The 20427-nt window shown below is 41.4% G+C and overlaps 1 protein-coding gene across 3 annotated transcripts in view; it reads left to right on the forward strand.

The window, feature by feature from the left end:
* The window catches only part of ARMC2 (armadillo repeat containing 2), a 106598-nt gene that overhangs the window by 29202 nt on the left and 56969 nt on the right, over positions 1 to 20427 (forward strand). For all 3 annotated transcript variants that reach the window (XM_047860155.1, XM_047860156.1, XM_047860157.1), the window contains 3 exons: positions 10980 to 11056; positions 15987 to 16085; positions 20212 to 20387. In XM_047860155.1, coding sequence (XP_047716111.1) covers positions 10980 to 11056; positions 15987 to 16085; positions 20212 to 20387 — 352 coding nt within the window. The remainder of the gene's footprint in view (positions 1 to 10979; positions 11057 to 15986; positions 16086 to 20211; positions 20388 to 20427) is intronic.

Consider the following 20427-nt stretch of genomic DNA (forward strand, 5'->3'; position numbering starts at 1 on the left):
GTTTAGAGAGGGACTCTATGTTCCCTAGATACCTTCCCAGGTGTGATTATGAGGCCCCGGACTGGCTATCAGAGTTCTCCAGCCCACCAGTCACAGCAGTTGGTCTCAGGGTGTGCACATGATCCCAAACAGGCCAGCTGAATTCCTCTCTGGGCCTTTTGCCAAAGCCTTTGAGGAAAGTGCTCTTTCAAGTTCATAAGTGGTAAAGATGATGTGGTCTTAGAGCCAACAGTGGCCATTTCATTGCCTCGTGGAGGATAACTCTGAGAGGGGAAGTGATGTGTAAACAGAGCCAAGGAAATGGAGCTACTGATCAAGTTTAAGGATGATATATTTATATACCCCTAGATCTAGCTGTGCCTGAGACCACCATATCCACATTGTAGATAGCTCTGTTTTGTGAACCAATGTGTTCGTTCGTTCTTTCTTTCTTTCTTTCTTTCTCCCTTCTTCCTTCTTTCTCTCTCTCTTTCTTTCTTTCTCTCTTTCTCTCTCTCTCTCTCTTCTTTCCTTTATTTATTTTGACAGGGACGGCTTACGGTACTTTAGGTTTTTGTCACTTGGAATATTGCAACCAGAAGAGTCTAGTTAACCTGCCAGAGTCTATGGAATGTAGATGAAAACAAGGGGTAATTTGAGAGCAGACATTGACCTCCTCAGACATAGAGCAAGAAACAGATTTCCCCAAGAGTGAGTCTCTTAGTTCAGAAAGGTACATATCCAATAGTCTTTAATTAAAGAAATGAAACCTAAGGATGTGGGCCAGCCACAGAAGAAGGGGGGATGCCCCTGTTAAGACCCCATTCAAGATCCAGATGGTGAAAAGACAGGAGAACAGTGCTGAGGGTGATGGTCTCCTCCAGCTGGTGCGCGTCTGTATACATGGGGAAGAGGGTTTGCTAGATTAGAACTCAAGCAGCCTATCATGTAACAGGGCTTTTCTGTGAGTCACAGAAACTTGCTACACACAGACCAAGGGAACACATGCTTCAGGTTAAGAAAAAAAAACAGAAAATGGATTGTTCAAGAAAGCTAACTGAAGTTGAAGTCACAGAACATCCTAACTCTCTGCCTTGGTGGATCCTGTTCATTCTTCAACAAATAAATTGTTCTGTTTAAAGATAAATAATATGAGGACAAGCATTAACAGAGGACTCAAGCATAGATATGTAAAAAACATAACAAAAGACAGATGAAGAAAATGGATCACAAAAGGAACTGCCCTTTAAAAACAAGAGTTAGAACAGTTTCCCATAGTGTCAAAAATTTTTTTTAAAAAGGAAAAAGGAGCTCTTCTTTGGGTTATAAGAATTCAAATTAGAGATTCTAAGCCAACCTAAAGAGATGAAAAATATGTTTTCAGTTCTCAAGAAATGAAAGAAAAATGTGTAAACATGGAGAATAAAGTCATATTAGAAATAAAGTGAGAATGAAAACAGTTGAAAATGTAATGAGACATGGCGTACAGGTTAGAAGGAACCACACAAAAAGAAATGAATGAAAAGGTATGAAATGAGTGGAGCAATTGAAATTGATACGGGAGGCATGGCATTGGTGTTCCTGAAGGAGAGGGTCCTCTTCCACACCCCCTCCTAGTACTATCTTACTTTCAGCTAAGTGCCAGCCACTCTTCCAAGTGATTTACATACATTAACTCCTTTGGTACTCACAAGAACCAATTGAGAATGGAAGAGACCACTTTCTGCAATAAAAATTTGAATCTGAACCTCAATGGACACATCCTGTCCCAACAAAGTTTGAGGCGGAATACTCCACACTGAGATACTTCCGACGGTGTTTGGCACTAGAATACCCGGGACGTAGTACACACTCAATTAGTAACTGTTGATTGGGTGGATAAATGGAAGAAGGTATCCTATGACCATTCAGGCTGCACAAGTGAGTCACATAGAAGGAGGAAGAGGCAGGCTGCCTCTGGCTTTATTAGAGCACCTCTGAGTGTCAGAAGACAGTGAAGTAGTGTCAATGAAGTTCTAAGTATAAGAAGGATAACCCAAGACTGTATCGCCAGCCAAGTTGTTTTTGAGTACAAAGGCAACAGATAGACATTTCCAGATGTGAATGAACTTGGGGACTATAGTACACATGCACTTTCTAGGAAAGTCTTGACATCAAAATGATGAGTCAAAATTCTGAAATGAAGCTGTGGTAAAGGCATTCATGGTGAGTATTGACTTTATTTTCATAGTGAGTTAAAAGTCTGAAAATGATGGCTATGGAACAGAAACGTTAATGATGTAATAGTCATGTAAATAACCGAAACCAGTACTTGGGAAGAAGTGTGAGTCCTAATTATTTCACTTCATGAGAGGAAATAGATTTGTCAGTAGCTACAGTCTGGAAGTGAAATATAAATTTAAAAAAGAATACTTCAGCATCCTAATGTTTTTCATTATTTTTTTTTCTTAACTTCAGAGAGATCTTTTAGAAACTAATATCTCTTGGGAAGACCCATCCATCTGAAGTTCTACAATTCCTTCAGTTTCATCTCAGTTTCTGTTTCTCTGTTAAATTTATACTTAATACTTTAGGGGCGCCTGGGTGGCGCAGTCGGTTAAGCGTCCGACTTCAGCCAGGTCACGATCTCGCGGTCCGTGAGTTCGAGCCCCGCGTCGGGCTCTGGGCTGATGGCTCAGAGCCTGGAGCCTGTTTCCGATTCTGTGTCTCCCTCTCTCTCTGCCCCTCCCCCGTTCATGCTCTGTCTCTCTCTGTCCCAAAAATAAATAAATGTTGAAAAAAAAAAATTAAAAAAAAAAAATATACTTAATACTTTAAAATTACAATGACACGTATGGTATGATCCCATTTATATGTGCCCTTTACTGCCCTCCCTCCAAGTCCCTCTTCTTTCTTTTCTCTTTTCATCTGAATATATGCAAAATATGTCTGGAATGATGTTTACCACATATTAATACTTATGGGTGGTTGGGTTCTGGATGGTTTTTTGAAAAATCTTCTTTGTACTTTCTTATATTGCCTGGCCTTAAAAATTTAATAAATGAATCATTTTTGTTTTCAAAAATAATGAAGTCATTATTATTTTAAGAAATTAAGGGTAATGTGCCTGAAAAACTGTTTCCATTTGGAAAAAACAAGCACTGGCCAGGAGGATTTTGTAGAGTCCCACCTTACTCCACCGTTTCCATTTGATAAGCATTTCTCGGTAAGCAAAGCTGAGGGGTCGGGGTTGGGGGGGCGGTGGTGGGAGACAGAGAAATGGACCCTGCCCATGAAGCGCTTGCACGGCAGCAGGCTGGCTGCTCAGGTGTGGGCTCTGGAAGAGCAACGTCAGCATCACCTGGGAGATAGTTACAAATGCAGAATCTCGGGCCCCATCCCAGACCTGTTGGATTGGAATCTGCATTTTTAGAAGATATCCAGATGATGTGAATGCACACAAAAGTTTTGGAAGCACTGTTCAGTGATGAACTCCGATGCTGGGGGAACGGAAGCAGAGCTGGAAGCTGTGCCCTGGGAGTTTAGATGTGAGAGCACTTCATTCTGACCTGAAGATCAGGGGAGGCGACCTGGGGTGCGTGGTTTTGGGATGCCTCTTGTGGCTCACTTTCCGTCGGGGTCGGACATTGTGCTTTTTGCTAACAGAACGGCAGAAGCTGAGGATGTTTGACTTGGTGGCAGCAGGTTCAAAGAAAGGCAGGTGGCCCGGTGCGGCAGGAGCATGGGTCCGGAGGCTGTAGACTGCAGGGAGCCACTGACAGGTTTTCAGCAGAAGACAAGACGGACTCTGGCAGCAGAGTGAAGGGCAGGGAGAGGGGAGAGCCTGGGACAAAGGAGCCCACTGAGAAGCAGCGGTTGCAGCAGTTCTGGCGGAAGATGGCCGTGTGTCAGTACCCCACTAGGACGTGAGGGAGGAAACAGAGAGCGGAAGGTGCAGGTGCCCAGAACCAGCATAGGCAGTGACTTGCTCTGGAAGAGGGCAGCCACAGCTCCTCTCCTGGACGAGGGAGCCCCCATAGCTACCACCGTGGGAAGTCACAGGCTTTTTGCCTGAGGTGTCTTGAAGCCATGGACTTGTACTCTAAGCTAGGGGAATTTGAGTCTTATAGATCTCCCTTTATATGTTAGGGCACGTTTATCCCTTGCTGCTTTCAGAATTTTCTCTTTATCCTTGTATTTTGCCAGTTTCACTATGATATGTCATGCAGAAGATCGATTCAAGTTACGTCTGAAGGGAGTTCTCTGTGCCTCTTGGATTTCAGTGCCTTTTTCCTTCCCCAGATCAGGGAAGTTCTCAGCTATTATTTCTTCAAGTACCCCTTCAGCACCTTTCCCTCTCTCTTCCTCCTCTGGAATACCAATTATGCGTAGATTATTTCTCTTTAGTGCATCACTTAGTTCTCTAATTTTCCCCTCATACTCCTGGATTTTTTTATCTCTCTTTTTCTCAGCTTCCTCTTTTTCCATAGTTTTATCTTCTAGTTCACCTATTCTCTCTTCTGCCTCTTCAATCCGAGCCATGGTCGTTTCCATTTTATTTTGCAGCTTGTTTATAGCATTTTTTAGCTCCTCCTGACTATTCCTTAGTCCCTTGATCTCTGTAGCAATAGATTCTCTGCTGTCCTCTACACTGTTTTCAAGCCCAGTGATTAATTTTATGACTATTATTCTAAATTCACTTTCTGTTATATTGTTTAAATCCTTTTTGATCAGTTTGTTAGCTGTTGTTATTTCCTGGAGATTCCTTTGAGGGGAATTCTTCCATTTGGTCATTTTGGATAGTCCCTGGAATGGTGCGGACCTGCAGGGCACTTCCCCTGTGCTGTCTTCAGTAACTGGAGTTGGTGGGCGTAAGCTAGGGGAATTTGAGCTTCACTAAGTTAAGCTAACATGGTTAGCTATGAAGCCATGTCTAATCAAGTTTATGCAAGTACCACTCGAAGAGTAACCTCTTAGTGATTACCGAACAGGGTATTGAGATTATATGTAGAATTTCTAAATATGTGCTTTTTAAAGCTTGGGCCACAAACCTTGGAAGACTTAAAATTTTGATCGTATGGGCATTTCTTTAAAATCATGTTTTTCAATTTTGTTATGTTTGTATGTAGCTGTTTAAGTAGAATTCTATTTTTAACATTAGTTATTAAGACAGAATGCTAATGGGGCGCCTGAGTGGCACAGTCAGTTAAGCGTCCGACTTCAGTCAGGTCACGATCTCACGGTCCGTGAGTTCGAGCCCCGCGTCGGGCTCTGGGCTGATGGTTCCGAGCCTGGAGCCTGTTTCCGATTCTGTGTCTCCCTCTCTCTCTCTGCCCCTCCCCCGTTCATGCTCTGTCTCTCTCTGTCCCCAAAATAAATAAATGTTGAAAAAAAAAAAATTAAAAAAAAAAAAAAGACAGAATGCTAATATGTCTGGAAACTGTATGTCTGGGGCTTCAGGCTATGAAAACATGATTAAAGCCCCCCCCCCCCCCCCACCACAACTCCTTGGTGATGGCCTTCTCAAATTGCAGTCAAAGAATCTAAAGAGATTACAAAGCAGGGGTAAGCAAACTGAGCCCCGTGAGCCAAATCCAGCCTATTACCTGTTTCTGTAAGTAAGGTTTTATTGGAACACAGCCACACCCATTCATTCACCTATTGTCTGTGGCTGCTTGCCCACTTCAGCAGCCAAGTTGGGTAGCTGTAGAGACTGTGTGGCTGCAAAGCCTAAAATATTTACTTCCTGACTTGAATCTATACAACTTGAGTCTAATTCTAAAAATGAAGTGTCTTTTTCTTAGGGTAAGGAAAGTTTAGCTCAAAATTTGCTAAATTTTCTTTTTATCGTATGCTTATGATAATTAGCACATTTAAAATTTAAATAGGCTTTAAAATTTTAAACATACCTTTAAAATTTTCTTTCCCATTTTCTTACATGTGATTTTTTTCCAAATGGAAATAAATGTATTGCTTTTTTTCCCCTCGCTTCCAAATCCTTCTTAATGTCTTTATAGTTCTGCTTTAAAGCAGGAGTCAACAAACTACAGCCCAGGAGCCAAATCTGGCCAGCCACCTGTTTTGTTTTGTTCTGTTATACAGCCCTTGAGCTAAGAATGGTTTATACATCTTTAAGTCATTACACTTAAATGGTTACAAAAGTACTTACATAATAGCTTCTATTTTGCCATTTGGCCTGCAAAGTGTAAAATATATACTGTCTGGCTCTTTAAGAAAACGTTTGCTGAACTCTGACTTAATCAAAATAATTGAAAAACCTGTCTAAATAATAGAGAAATCTGAGTTTTAGAATATTTTTAAAGAAATATACTTTATTTCTTCAGTGCATATGTGGTCCAGAAGTAGGTGTTGCTATTGTGACTGATTGGTGGATGAGCAGTCAGCCTGTGTGTGGCATTGCCTTGACGACAGAACTTGGTTCTGGTGTTCAGAGTGAAATGTAGGACTCCGGTCAGTGACTGGGAAGAGAACACCTTACTTTTGCTCTGATTGGTAGTCGATCAGAGGCCTGGGAATGCCATATAGCCATTTCACCTTCTTCACTACTCCAGCCTGATTACAAAACGAAGGAAGGGCAGAACCGATAGAACTGCAGAAAGATGGAGCCAAAGCCCTGATCACACCACACCTAAAACCCACCCTAGTGTTCAACTTTTAGATTATATGAGCCAGTATATTCCATTTTTGAGGTAAGTCTGTTAGAATTAGGTTTTTGTTGTTGTTATTGTTATTTGTAGATGAAGATACCGTAACTAATTAAATGGTGTTATTCTGCCTCCTAGAAGAATTTCACAAAAGAGCTTTAAAGAATGATTTTTGGAATTGTTTTATTATTGGACATCAAAAATCATTGCACGAAAATTAATTATGGTCTTTGACAACATGGGACAGGAAACTGGGAAGAAGAACAATTATACTGGATGACTGAATCAAAATACAGAAACATCTGATAGACAGGAACCCTTTGCCAAATATAACTGTGAAATTTAATGAATCCACCATGGATGGAGAAAATCTGCATTTGCTGCATATGTGAGAAAAAAAACAAGAATTGACCAACACTGTGATGTGACCACCAAAACCACTAATGTAGCTCTAGGCTGCATTATTTAGAATCTCTCTTCTTTGTTCCTCAGGCCATACCTTTATCTCAGTGCCGGGTTCCAGACTCTAAATGGGTCCCGACAAACTGCCACTCACTCAGAGTAACTGAATAGGCTGGCAAGGAGATTCGAAACCACGTCCCATGAGGATGCATTGAGGGACTGGAGAAATTCGTTGCTGACATCAGTGATGGCAGCTGTAATAACAGTAAACATTTACTGGGTACTTACTAGGTACCTGGAATTCTGCTAGCAATCCCACATTGGATCATTTAATTCTCATGACAACCTTATATAGAGGGTTACTATTATTTACCACCCCCTCATATATAGATGAGGAAACCAAAGCTTTCCTGGTTTGGAAAACGGACCTGGAGTCACACAGCTAATTAGTATGATGATAATTAGCTAATGATGTAGCTAATTGAACCATGGGATTTAAACCATAGGAGATGATGTTAAGTGGTCACACCACATTTTTAAATATGTGAAGGATTGTCAAGAGGAAGAAGGATAAAGATGTGTTTCATATGGCTCCATTTAGTACATAGAACCAGGAAGTTACAGGAGAACAGATTTCCACTAACTATAAGGCCACCCATTCTTCTCTTCTCTGGCAGGGAGAGGATTTTCTTTTCTTGATGCCCCTCTCCCCACCTCACTCCTATTGTGGGACTTCTGTACTGCTCCCCAGAAGCCCTGTAAGGCATACCCTGGCCAGACTAGACAGTTCTTCCTCAGTTTTCGTCTTGTTTGACCTGAGTTAGTCATGCCTGTCTTCTCAGCATGCTTGAGATGCATGAGAACATATTTTATTTCTCTTCTTCCTTTGCACTCCTTTTCCCCTTGCGATCCTTTATATGAGTATTTGACAAGGCCTTGTCCTGAGATTCTGGTCTCCAAGCCACAAACCTGATGACTCTAGTCCCTATATACCACTCTGAGCTTTAACAGAACTCTTTTCCTGATTTCCACATCTTCTTTGCCGATACTCCATTTTTCACCAGAAATCAATATGGCAAACCTCACGTGTGCTTTACTCCTCAAACCCCCTAACCTTCCCATTTCTGTTGATGGCAACCCTGCTATCCTGCTTCTCCAAGTGCGCTTTCTGTCCTTTCTTCTACCTGAAATCAACCACCAATCCTATCAGCTTTTCATTTACAGAATCTCTTCAATTTGTTGTTTTCTCCAGTCCCACTGGCGCCCCCGAAGAATTAGTTCTTGTTACCTGTCTCCAAGTCTCCTAAATGTTCTTGGCACCACTCCAGATCCCATTACTTCCTTGTGATAGAACCTAAGACAGCTCCTTACTGCACAACAGACCAGCCCATTGCCTCCACCCAGAGTTTCAGGCAGCTGTTCCCTGTATGTCCCAGCAGAAACCTCCTATTCCTTCCTTGCTGGCCCTGTGCAATTATCCCTTACTCTGAGTACCAGGCTGTTCATGCTTCTCTCCTGAGAGTAGTGTTATCACTTGCTGGTTCAACTTTTATTCTTTAAGACCCACTTTGTGGCCCACATCTCCCTCTCACTAATCACTTCCTTCTCAGCATCCCTCCAGTTCTTATAAACTGCTGACTTTCACGGTCTAGTACTTGATTAGAGACTCCATTGGAATTTTCCATTAAAAAAAAAGGTGCTTAATTCCTTCAAGTAGATTTTAGACTTCTTCAGGGCAACTCTTCATATATTCTTTATCACAATAACATCCAGCATTGGATTATTCAGACAGGTGCTTGTTGACCCAGAACAAAAGAAAATACTAACATTGACTGTGAAGTTCTTCAAACGTACCAGTCACTGTACTAAGGAGAGGAATTGCCCTCATATTGAGATTAGAAAACCAAGGCTAAAAGCTTAAGTAAGTGGCCCAAATCCACATAGCTGATAAGTGTTGGACCCAGGACCCAGGGAGTTTGGATTCAGAGCCTGCAAACTCAATCACTGTATACTGATGATCACGGAGGGTATTAGTAAATCCCAACCCATGCTCTTTTTGAGAATTAGTCAGACCCAGCACTGTTGAACTTTGGTATATCATAAGAAAAAGGACCCTTCTTTTTTCCCCCCCACCCAGAAGTGGGGATACATAAATGTGGTATAATTTAGGGAGGCAACCTCATCACTGGCCATGACTCAGAGGGAGTGGACCAGTGACTTTGGAAAGCTATTAGTTGAAAACTGTCCTGCTTGGGGCGCCTGGGTGGCGCAGTCGGTTAAGCGTCCGACTTCAGCCAGGTCACGATCTCGCGGTCTGTGAGTTCGAGCCCCGCGTCGGGCTCTGGGCTGATGGCTCAGAGCCTGGAGCCTGTTTCCGATTCTGTGTCTCCCTCTCTCTCTGCCCCTCCCCCGTTCATGCTCTGTCTCTCTCTGTCCCAAAAATAAAAAATAAAATAAAACGTTGAAAAAAAAAGAAAACTGTCCTGCTTGATTTCAGTAGTTGCTTAGGACAATAGTGAAAAGAAGGACTTGCCTCTATTGTTCTCAGACTTTCTTGTTATTTCTAGGAGTGATGAGTGTGAGAACTTCCTTGGCCTCACATCCTGTCACACTCTTGGTATTTTACCTTCTCATAGGGTAGGTTTACTTTATTTTTGTCTTCTTTGAGATCTGTTCCATTTGAATCTCAACTCTTAGAGTGTTGACAAAGAAGATCCATCTCAACCCACACTCTTTCTTTGATTCGCCAGGGAGATCTTGCTACCAGATCTATGTTTTTCCACTGAATAAAAATAAAGCAATAGTCTCAGAGTATGAAATAATTAGACATTTTGAGGAAGATTAGCTTGATCTTTAGTCTACTAAATGATAAAACGAAGTGTCAAATGTTTTTAAAAAAAGGACATTTTATGGCAAAAAGTGATATTTGGAGAAGCTAATCTTTAGGGCAGCAGTAAAAGCCAAGGGCCAGGACGTAGCATTGAACATTTCCTAGGAATCTTATTACACAGGCACACATTTGGATGCTTGTCAGTGACCCTGGCCACAAGTATATCCATTCTTTGTGATTTTTTGATAAAAAAAAAATGTTGTAAAACTTGCTCTCAGTGTTTTTTACCTTGGAATTTTGTACAGATGTTTAAAATAAGTGCTTTTAAGTATCACTGTAGCTAAAGAAAAGTTGTATCCTTCCCAGATGGTCTCTACATTAACTATAACCTTAAAAAGGCGGGGGGGGGGGGGGGGGGCAATATAATCCTGCTATTGGCCAGCCACTAGTCTTTTATTTGGAACACAAAATATTATCATCTGGGGGCTTCCTGAATTTACCTTCAATTTTTTCACATTTAGACTGTTTCTAAAAATAAAGCATTTTGAGGAACACTAATGAATTTTTTAAATGGAAACAGGATACTCTGTGATGAAGTAGAAGGAACTGTGAATTGGAAATTATGAGACCTGGGCTCCACACCTGACCCTGCTTTTTGACCTTGGGCACATCTGACCAATTTGGGAATAATTTTCTTGTGTGCAGGGAGAGAGAGGAAGGGCCTCTTATAGCTCCTGAATGCTGGTCTTTTGTGATTCCTGCATACCAGAGTTCTTTCTTATTGTAACAGTGACCTCTTGTGGTATATATCCTTATCAGTTTTTTGATTTGCAAAGTAAACTTAGGATGTATGTCTGTATGGCTGTATTTATTTATTTACTTACTTTTTGGTGTTTCTGGTAACTATATTTAATATTTTAAGCAAATCTGACTTGTTTTTCGATCAATAAATCTTAGTTGGAAATCAGATGTTATAATTAAAGGGGTATAGAGTATCAAACCACATCTTATAAACAATTCTCTGTGGTTTCTTGACAAGCTACATATAACCAGCTCTACACTTATAGAAAGAGAAATACTTTGGTTTTTGTGCTGAATGGTGTGCGTATTCCTCTTCCTCCTAGGGAGCAGGGGAAGAGGTGTTCGAGAGCCTCATCATATTCCAGCAGCTCAGACGTGAGCCGACTGGCAGCCAGAGCAGGTGAGGTGCTTGTGTTCTTGAAGGTCTCCAGTGGTCCTTCCTCATCAGCATCTCCATTTGTAGGAAAGACATTTACACTGAACATGTCTGCTGTCGGCTCTCTGTTTGAAAACTCTAGTAACTTCGTCCAACTTGGTCTCACATCAACATTTGTTTTTATACATTTTTTATTATTTTTACAAGTCTTAAAATTCCTACCATTACCCAGTTCTAGTGCCCCAAACATTTATAGATTACAGTATTAGTGATTGTACGAGAAATTATTTTGTAAAAGCACTTGGAAAATTGTAAAACCTGACACTGACATAGTTCTTAAGTTCAAAACCTGAGTTCAAAATCATTGCTCACTTAAAGGAAACTATTAACTGTGTGAATTCAGCCTTTTGGGGCTTTAATCTGAGAAAAAAATATATGACAATATAAATCACAGACTAGAAATGATGCAAAATGTATTCATGCAATGAAATATGGCGGTTAGAAACATGAATTAGACTACACTTATAATATTGACTGAAATGAGTGCACATAATATTACATGAAAACATTAAGTTGCAGAAACAATGACATTATGCTGTTTATGGATGCAGATCCAGGTGGTGACATGTGAAGTCAAACATCATAAAAATAACCACCTGATTTAAAATGGCAGTGACCCGGGATGCTGGGTGGCTCAGTCAATTAAGCGTCTGACTTCGGCTCAGGTCATGATCTCATGGTTCGTGAGTTTAAGCCCCTGCGTCAGGCTCTGTGCTGACAGCTCAGAGCCTAGAGCTTGCTTCAGATTCTGTGTCTCCTTCTCTCTCCGCCCCTCCCCCACTCACACTCTTTCTCTTTCTGTCTCAAAAATAAATAAACACTAAAAACAAAGAAATTTAGAATGGCAGTGACCGTTGGAGGGAGAGGAAGGAGGGGGAATGGACAGGGGGAGGCACCTATATCTGTAATGTTTATTTCTTTGAAATAAGGGAGAGGCTAAAAATACGATTCATATTTGACCAAACTATTTGTGGGTACACAGGTGTTTGTTATATTCTTCGCACTATTTTTATGCACATGAAATTTTATGAAACCAAACTATCAGGCTAGAAAAGTATTTTATTACTTTCACAACTAACTTCTTATCAATAAAATGACTTTTGTGGCCAATGGGAATTTCTGTAACACTCAGGAAAATCTTAGACTGATTTCCACATCAGAATTGTTGCTAAGGATTTTACACTTACTTGCTAAAAACATCAGCCAATAAACATTGTGTCAAGTTTTTGTATCCAGAACTCAAAGCTGTGGTTAAAACCTATAACCACTGAGACAGCAAAATCGTCAAAAACATGCTGAAATTTCTGCTTGACTTACCCAATTTCCTGTTGAATCATAATTTTTATATTTAGCAAACTGTGAACCTAGAGGAAAGTGCTTTCTAAAATATTAGGTTGTTGCCCAAGACTGAGGCAAAGTTTATTTATTTAGTTTTTGTAAATCTTAAAGAGTAATCACAGGATTCCATGCTTCAGTTGCTAGAATGGAGACTGGTTAAGTATATAAAATGGGATTTCTGCAGAAAGCAGAGTTGGGGGAGGGGCACAAGGGGGGGAAGACGTGGAAAGGCTGGGGCTGGGCACCACTCCTCACACTGATTCTTGGGAGAGGGCTGAACCCTTACGCCACAGTGTCTGGTTCACTTCTCTGAGAGGAGACAAGTCGGAAGGGCCTGCAAGAACCTTTCCCTTCCCAAGGTTAAACAAACTGTTCTGTGATTTCTGGCTCCCCCCTGTAATTCAGTTCTTCCCAGGGTGAGCATGTTATTGATTTTGTTTGTCCTGAGAAGCAGATTGATAATCATGGTTTCTCACAGAGCTGTTTTATTTAACAGCATATTGCATGGGAGGTAAAAATGCTGATTTGGACTTACTGGACTTGGAGTCTGTATTTCTAGTAAACTTAAGTATGTCATAAATATTTGGTGATTAAATTATTTGTCTGAGTTATTATCTTCTGGCTTTTCACTTGCCTTGATATATGCTGACTTTATTCACATTCTTTGGACTTTGTGTCAGATACTTGGGACTATGAGCAGCCTTGTATTCTGCTTGAATATTCAGGTTTACTTTTAGACTCCGTACCTGTAATTTATCAGGTTAGGGTAGGCTCATAAAAGTAATGACCCAAAAGATTGAGATGGTGGTCTAGCATCCATTACCTACGGTTCTGAAATCCCAAAGCTGCAGCTTGGGAATGCTCTGAAAGCTGAAGTATTTTTCAGACTCATTTAGTGGCCGTGCCAGACCTGAACTGATGGTAGGCCAAGATTAGTCTTTCTTTTATTGGTGTGAATACGCACATATCTTGCTGCAGGGTGCTGCCGGAAGACCCTACTGGGGGTGGTGTGTAATATGCGGTGCATGTACCATTTTGCCTTACTAAGGTTCGAAACTTTTTGAATCCCAAACCACGTCTGCTCCAAAGGCTTTGGATAAGGGATTGTGAGCCCGTACTAACGTGGACCGATTTTGTCCTAAAGACATTGCACCTTTGTGTATTATGGTGAATTTTTCTTTATGGGTTAGACAGATTATGTGAAGCTGTGCTATGCAAACTGTTGACAGCACACCTACACTGTTTAATTATAGCTTCGTTGACAACCCCTTTCTGTCTACTTTTTCTGCTCAAATGCTCTTCAGACCCAGTGTACATCATCCCCTCTTCGTATCAGGAAGCCTTGATAAGAGGCAAGCCTGGACTCACTGCAACTGGAATGGCTATTCCCAGGGTGGAGCGGATTAGAGGGGGCCTCCATGCGCTGGGAGGCATGGGTAAATTGCATAGTCTCCCTGCTTCTCCTGGGTGACATCGTCACCGTGCACCCGGGAAGTTTAGACTGTATGGTATATTTCTTTTCTTCTCAAGAGTAATATAAATACAGGAGCACAAAAGAAATTAACCCCTAATCCTAACTTGGAAATGACCCTTGTTACCTCATTTTACAGAGCAAAGTGATGCGACTTGCCCACAGTCTACCAGCTAGTAGGTGGGAGAGCTAGGATTCAAACCCAGACAGTGAATCTAGAACCTGTGCTCTTAACAGGCCTCCCTGGTCAGCTGGTTGTTTGTTTTGTTTTGTTGCCCAGTTAAAACAACCTAAAAATAAATAGGCCATACACCTTTTCATTGCTCTCTCTCTCTCTCTCCTTCCTCTCTATGAAACCCTCGTTGTACTTATCATTTCTTTTCTTTCTTTGTGTGTTTATTTATTTTTGAGAGAGACAGAGCACAGGCAGGCAAGGGGCCTGGGAAGGAGGGAAGGAGACGCAGAATCTGAAGCAGGCTTCAGGCTCTAAGCTGTCAACACAGAGCTGGGTGCGGGGCTTGAACTCATGAACTGAGAGATCATGACCTGAGCTGAAGTTTGACACTTAACCAGATGAACCACCCCATCTCTATCATTTCTAAGTCTTCATGTGATATATGTAGGATCTAGGCACCCACTGTGGACACTTGACTGATCGGTACCGGGTCCACTCTGAGCGGGCACAGACTCTAAACCAGTATAGACTGGGCACCGTGTGAAGGCCTTATGGGGCAGACATCAGAGAAGGGAGGCTAAGCACTGCTCCTGAGGGTTCGCACAGCAGTGCCTCCTCCAACTACACTGTCTTGCTTTAGATAGTGAGATATAGCCTGTGTGAAATGTAATCATGATTTGCAGTTTCTAATATGATTCACATTTCCCTCCTACCTTTCAGTTTACCGTTTTTGCTGTAGGGGTGGAATAGCATAGAGAGAGGTCAAGTGCAAGGGCTATGGAACTATATGACCGTGGGCAGGTAACTTAATACCCCTGAGCCCCACTTTCTTCATCTGGAAATGGAGGCAATTTGGGCACCTCCTCATAATGTTGTTACAAAAATTAAATAGAGGCATGCTGCATCTTAAAGTACCCAATCAATGGTAGCTATTACTCTTCTACGGCCTTCATTCACGGGCAGCATCTGTTTTTGATAATTCGCTGGTATCATGCAGCTGGATAAACTTCAGACAGCAGTGGCCTGTTGCTTTTTAATTAGGAAAATGAAATTCACATTTGTTGTTGCTAGACGTTAGGCACTGGGCTCTGAGCTTTACCTGTATCATGTCTTTTAATTCTCATAGCCCTGAAGGCAAAGATTTTCGTCTTCTGTTTCACCGATGAGGCTCAGAAAGGGTGAAAAACCAGACCCCGGTCACCCAGTACATCTGTGATGAAGCTGTGATCTGAACTGACATCTGTCAATGCCCAAAGCACAGGCTTTTCCCACCACGCCGCACAAAATCTCAACAGCCCCACAATGATGTGGACATTTTATTTTCTATAGGAAAGAAAGTTTCTGCAGGCCTTCTTCCTTTGAGAAAAATTTTCATCAAACATTTTCAAAATCCTTATTCTTTACATATCTATAGTTTTCTATTTGTTCCATATTACGGAGAGTGCAGAGTGGTACATTTAAAATAAAAAATAACTGAAAACTATCTGCCTTCCTGGGCACCTGGCTGGCTCAGTCAGTGTAGCACGTAGCTCTTGATCTCAGTGTCATGAGTTCATGCCCCGTGTTGGGTGTAGAGCTTACTTAAAAACAAACAAACAAACAAACAAACAAAACAAAAACCACCTGTTTGCCTTACAATAATTCCAACATTGACAAAGCTTAAGACATTACACAATGTCCCAGCCAGAGTTTAAAGTTCTAGTTTCTTTACATGATCTTATCTTGAGTTTGATTTGAGGTGATTTTATTAAGAGACACATAGTTCTAATTAGAATTAGTTGGGCTTAGGGGGCGAGGTATAATTTAATTACAGAGTTGGTTAATTTTAGTGATGAATAGCAGACCTGGGATGGTGCTCTAGGTACAACTCCTTTTTCACAGCTTTCTCCTGATCTGGGTTTCTTTTGCAGTCTCAAAAGCCAACTTGCAAGAAAAGGATACAGAAATAGAAGTAGACGAAGTCTTTTGGAATACAAGGATCGTACCGATTTTGCATGAATTAGAAAAGGGTAAAAAAAAAAAAGTTTGTTTTAAATTGAGAATGTCTGTAGTTATTTATATGTTCCCCATTGCACTGATATTTTTAGTATGCTTTGACTACCATTTCTGTGAACATGTTCAAAAACAAATGGAGTTATCTCTTTATTCACCTAATAATGTATATATGAAGTACATGCAAACCTAATTTTTAGTGACTAAAAATTACACTTTAAATGCTGGGAGAGAGCTTACTTCTAAAATCCCCCATGGAATATAAATGAATTCATCACCTTCTATCTGCCCAAGGAAATGCTGGTTTGAACTCTCCACGGTGACAGTTAATACATGAAAGTGAAAGATTAAAACAGACTTCAGGCCCCTGAAACTTTGACTAACTCTCATAGACTGGCATCTGTGGCAGGTGTGCCGATGGTTTTCTAGATCCAAAGGTGTATTTCCTACTCTTGTAAGGCTCCCACACCTGTTGGGAATGCCACTCAGAGCTGGAAGCAACCTGGAGTGCGCCCAGCCCTCACACTCTGAAGTGTCCCAGCAGTAAAGGCCAGTGATCAGTGGGTCTCTGCAAAAGGTGACCTGTGGAAAGGTTGTCAGGAGCATGACCCCTGCCGTCTCTCCTTCGCGGCTCCTTAGGGATTCCATTTCTGTAGTGAAAATGGGCTCCCTCTGGAGCTGTAGTCACGGCTCTGGGCTAAGCTCAGCAACTGGCACACACACACAGTAGGCCCTCACCAGGCATTGTGGAATGAGTGCTCCATGGAGGAGCAAACCGCAGGATAGCCTTGGGAAGAGGACCTCAGAGAAGCAGGGTAAGTAAGTCCTCCCCAGCAAGCAACGAAGTCCTGTAAAAGACCTACTTCCCAAAAGGTTCGAATGGCCTCACGGCTCCTTGGCTCCCTGTTGTACTTGGCTGTGTTTGTGGTTCATGCGGGAGCCCTGGGCAGGGTTTCTGGCTCCGGTGTTGCTACTAACTAAGCCTGTGGCTGTGGGGGAACCACCTAATCTCTGCACGGCAGTGTTCTCATGCCAGGTGATGGTGGCTTAGACTGGACCATCATCTCTGTCCACTGCAGCTCAAAACCACTGAGTGATGACTTTCCTCCCTCTGCAGCTACTAATTTTCACCCTCAGATTAGCGAGCCAGCTTAACTTTGGGCCCTTTATTTTAGGAGATGTGTGCAAAAACTAGTGACAAGAGCAATCAGTCTGGGCAAAGGTTAACAAAGGAGAACATGCTAGGGAGAGCACAGTAGGAAGAGTGGTCTGGGGCACGAAGGCCTGTCTCAGAGGAAGTCTTCAGTCTGAAAGATTTTACGAGAGTTCTGAGAACACCAACAGAGAAAATTGAACTGGAGTTTGGGATTTGAAATGTGGGTGAATCTGCCTTCTCGGAGGATTGTTGGCCCTGAAGTATGGCATCTCTCCCTCTCCCAGATGCAACTTTAAGAACAGTACATGGGGGAAGGACTGGGTTACTTGAGCTTTTGAGCATCTTTCTTTCTTCTTTCCCCTTCCATCCTTCCTTCCTTCCTTCCTTCCTCCCTCCCTCCCTCCCTCCCTCCCTCCCTCCCTCCCTCTCTCTCCTCCTTGCCCTCTCCCCCTCCCTCCCTCCCCCTCTCTCTCTTTCTTTTTCCCTCCCCTTTCCTCCTCTCCTCTCCTCTTCCCTTCCTTTAATTCTTATTTTCCTTTTTATTTTTCCATAATTTCAGAGTTATAGAAAAGTTTCAAGAATAGTACAAAGAAATCCTGTATGCCCTTACCTCAGATTTCCCAAATATAAATGTTTTACCACATTTACTTCATTATTCTCTTTCTCTCTTCCCCCCTCTTGCTCTCTTTTTCTCGGTATCCCCCCCCCCACCACCACACACACATAGGCATTGTTTTTTTTCCTTTTTTGAACCATTTGAGAACAAATTGCCAACGCGATGCCCCATATCCCTAGGACTCTGGCACACATTTTAAGAAACAAGGACATTCTGTTACATATCTGCAAATTATCCTACAACGCTATACAAACCATATTCAGATTTTGCCAGTTACCCTAATAATTTCCTCTATAGAAAAAGCAAATCCCGGATCATAAGTTCAAGTTATTTGTCATAGCTCTTTCATGATCTTGACATATTTGCCAATTATGTTATAGACTGCCCCCACAAGCTAGTTTTCTCTGGTATTTTCTCACAGTTAGACCCAGACTAGGCATCTGGGGAAGGTGTGTGGCATGAGTACTGCTGTGTCCTTCCCAGTGCATCATAGCAGAAGGCACATGATGCTGACCCGGTCCATTACTGGGGGTATGAACTTTGATCACTTGGGGAAGGTGGTATCTAGGTCTTTCCACTGTGAAGTTACTGTTTTCTCCTTTGCAATTAATAAGTATCTCATGGGGGAGAAGTTACTTTGAGGCTACATTGCTTTCTGTTACTTATCAAACTTTCAGCCACTAGCTTCAGCCCTGTGAGAATCTTGAAAGCTCTTAAGTTCAAGTTGTCTTTTGAGGCTATATGGCATTTATTACAAACCAACTGGTGTAAAGTTAATTTGATCAACAGTTTAAAATTTGACCCGTGAGCCTTTCCTTTTTAACTTATTTTAAGCTAAAACAGCTACTCCTAGTTGAATGCACCATGCTGAAGAGTTTGCAGAGGGAAGTATTAGACAAATGCCTTGAGGTGTACCCTCTACCAGAGAGTGGTCCACGGCCTGGACTTGGGGTTTGTGAAGAAACTGCCAGTAACAGAAGAATCAAACAACAAAACAAAAGCGTTCTTACAATAGAGCTCAGGTTTTCCTCTTTATTTAAAGTTAGTCTAAGTCATTTCCCAAAAATTCATTTATTTAAGTGCATAACTGAAAGGCATTGAAGGTTACTGAGCTATTGAGGTTTAAAATTTTTTCTTAGATGTTATTGTTGAAAAGAGCTAAAAATGGCCTGAGTCATTTCCTTCTTCAGGCACACACTTCCTCTATGTGGGCTTTTAAGAGCACATTATGGTATTTATTTAAGATCGGTTTCCTAATTTTAAATTCTGTGATGGAATCTACCAGATAATATTTTTCAACTGAATATCTTAGACCTTGGATTCTTATATTTCCCCTCATATTCCATTTTGTGTGGTAATTTTCTTCCTTTATGCCTATTGGTATGGATACCACTTTCAAAAATTGTTGCCCTCAGACTTCTACCTATAAAACAAGATGTTCTAGGTTTCTCCTATTTTCCAACTAATGCCTTTTTTTTTTTACTCTCCCCTCTCTTGTAATAACCACCTGTAAATAATGGTGGGTGAGGTGACATTTTGAGATTTTGTTCCATTTGAGCCCTCTTTTCTCAGATAATGAACATTGTTCTCAGAGAAAAACATTGATCATTGTTTTCATCAACAGATATATTAGAAAGCCAGTATATATGAAACTATGTTATAGATTGTCAGTACAGTATTCTCATTGTACCATGCTCTGTTGATGCAAAGATATGTACAGTATTCTCATTGTACCATGCTCTGTTTGATACAAAGATACAAAGACACAATTCCTACTCACTTAGCATGGCATCTGTTTGAGAGCACTGGGCATATAACACAACACTCGTGTGTATGTGAAAAAAAAAAAAAAAACAGGCTACAGAGTAATGTTTGTTGAATGTAGAAGGCTGCGACTTTTCTGGAGGAGCCAGAATATAAACAGAGCCTTAAAGGACCAAAATCAGTAGGAATGAAGATGAGGAGAACATTCTAGGCCAGTGGAACTATGCCACAAAGGGTTGGAGGCAGAGACACAGTGCCGTGCCTCGCTGAGACTGAACCAACCAAGCACTGTGAGGTGGAAAGCATTTGGAACAAAGCAGACCCAACTGGAATAGGTGCAATTCATTCTTTACCGCACTCTTTGAAAGACTGTGTGTTCTAGATAAGCTGACCGATGCGTAAATAAGTCAACATTATAGGGGGTGGATCAACAAAAAGGAAAAACAAAAGCAGGTCGATGGAAATTACAAGAGAAGGGGAAAAAAACATTCAGGGATTTGAAGATGTTCTGGGAAATAACAACGGGGTTTTACTTACACTGTGTTTGACACACTTGAAAGCTTGACCTTAATTAGTAAGTGCCGCTTTACTCTCTTTGCTCTGACAGAAGAAAACATTGAAACAATTTGTGCTGCTTGCACACAACTTCATCACGCTTTAGCAGAAGGAAACATGCTTGGAAATAAGTTTAAGAGAAGAAGTATTCTCCTGAAGACCCTATATAAACTAGTTGATATTGGTTCAGACTTGCTCAGCCTTAAACTTGCAAAACTTATTCTAGCAGTAAGTTTTTCTTTCCTCTGGTCTAGTAGACTGTAGCACT

Source organism: Prionailurus viverrinus, chromosome B2 (assembly GCF_022837055.1).
Source record: "Prionailurus viverrinus isolate Anna chromosome B2, UM_Priviv_1.0, whole genome shotgun sequence".
In the NCBI taxonomy this organism is placed as follows: Eukaryota; Metazoa; Chordata; class Mammalia; order Carnivora; family Felidae; genus Prionailurus; species Prionailurus viverrinus.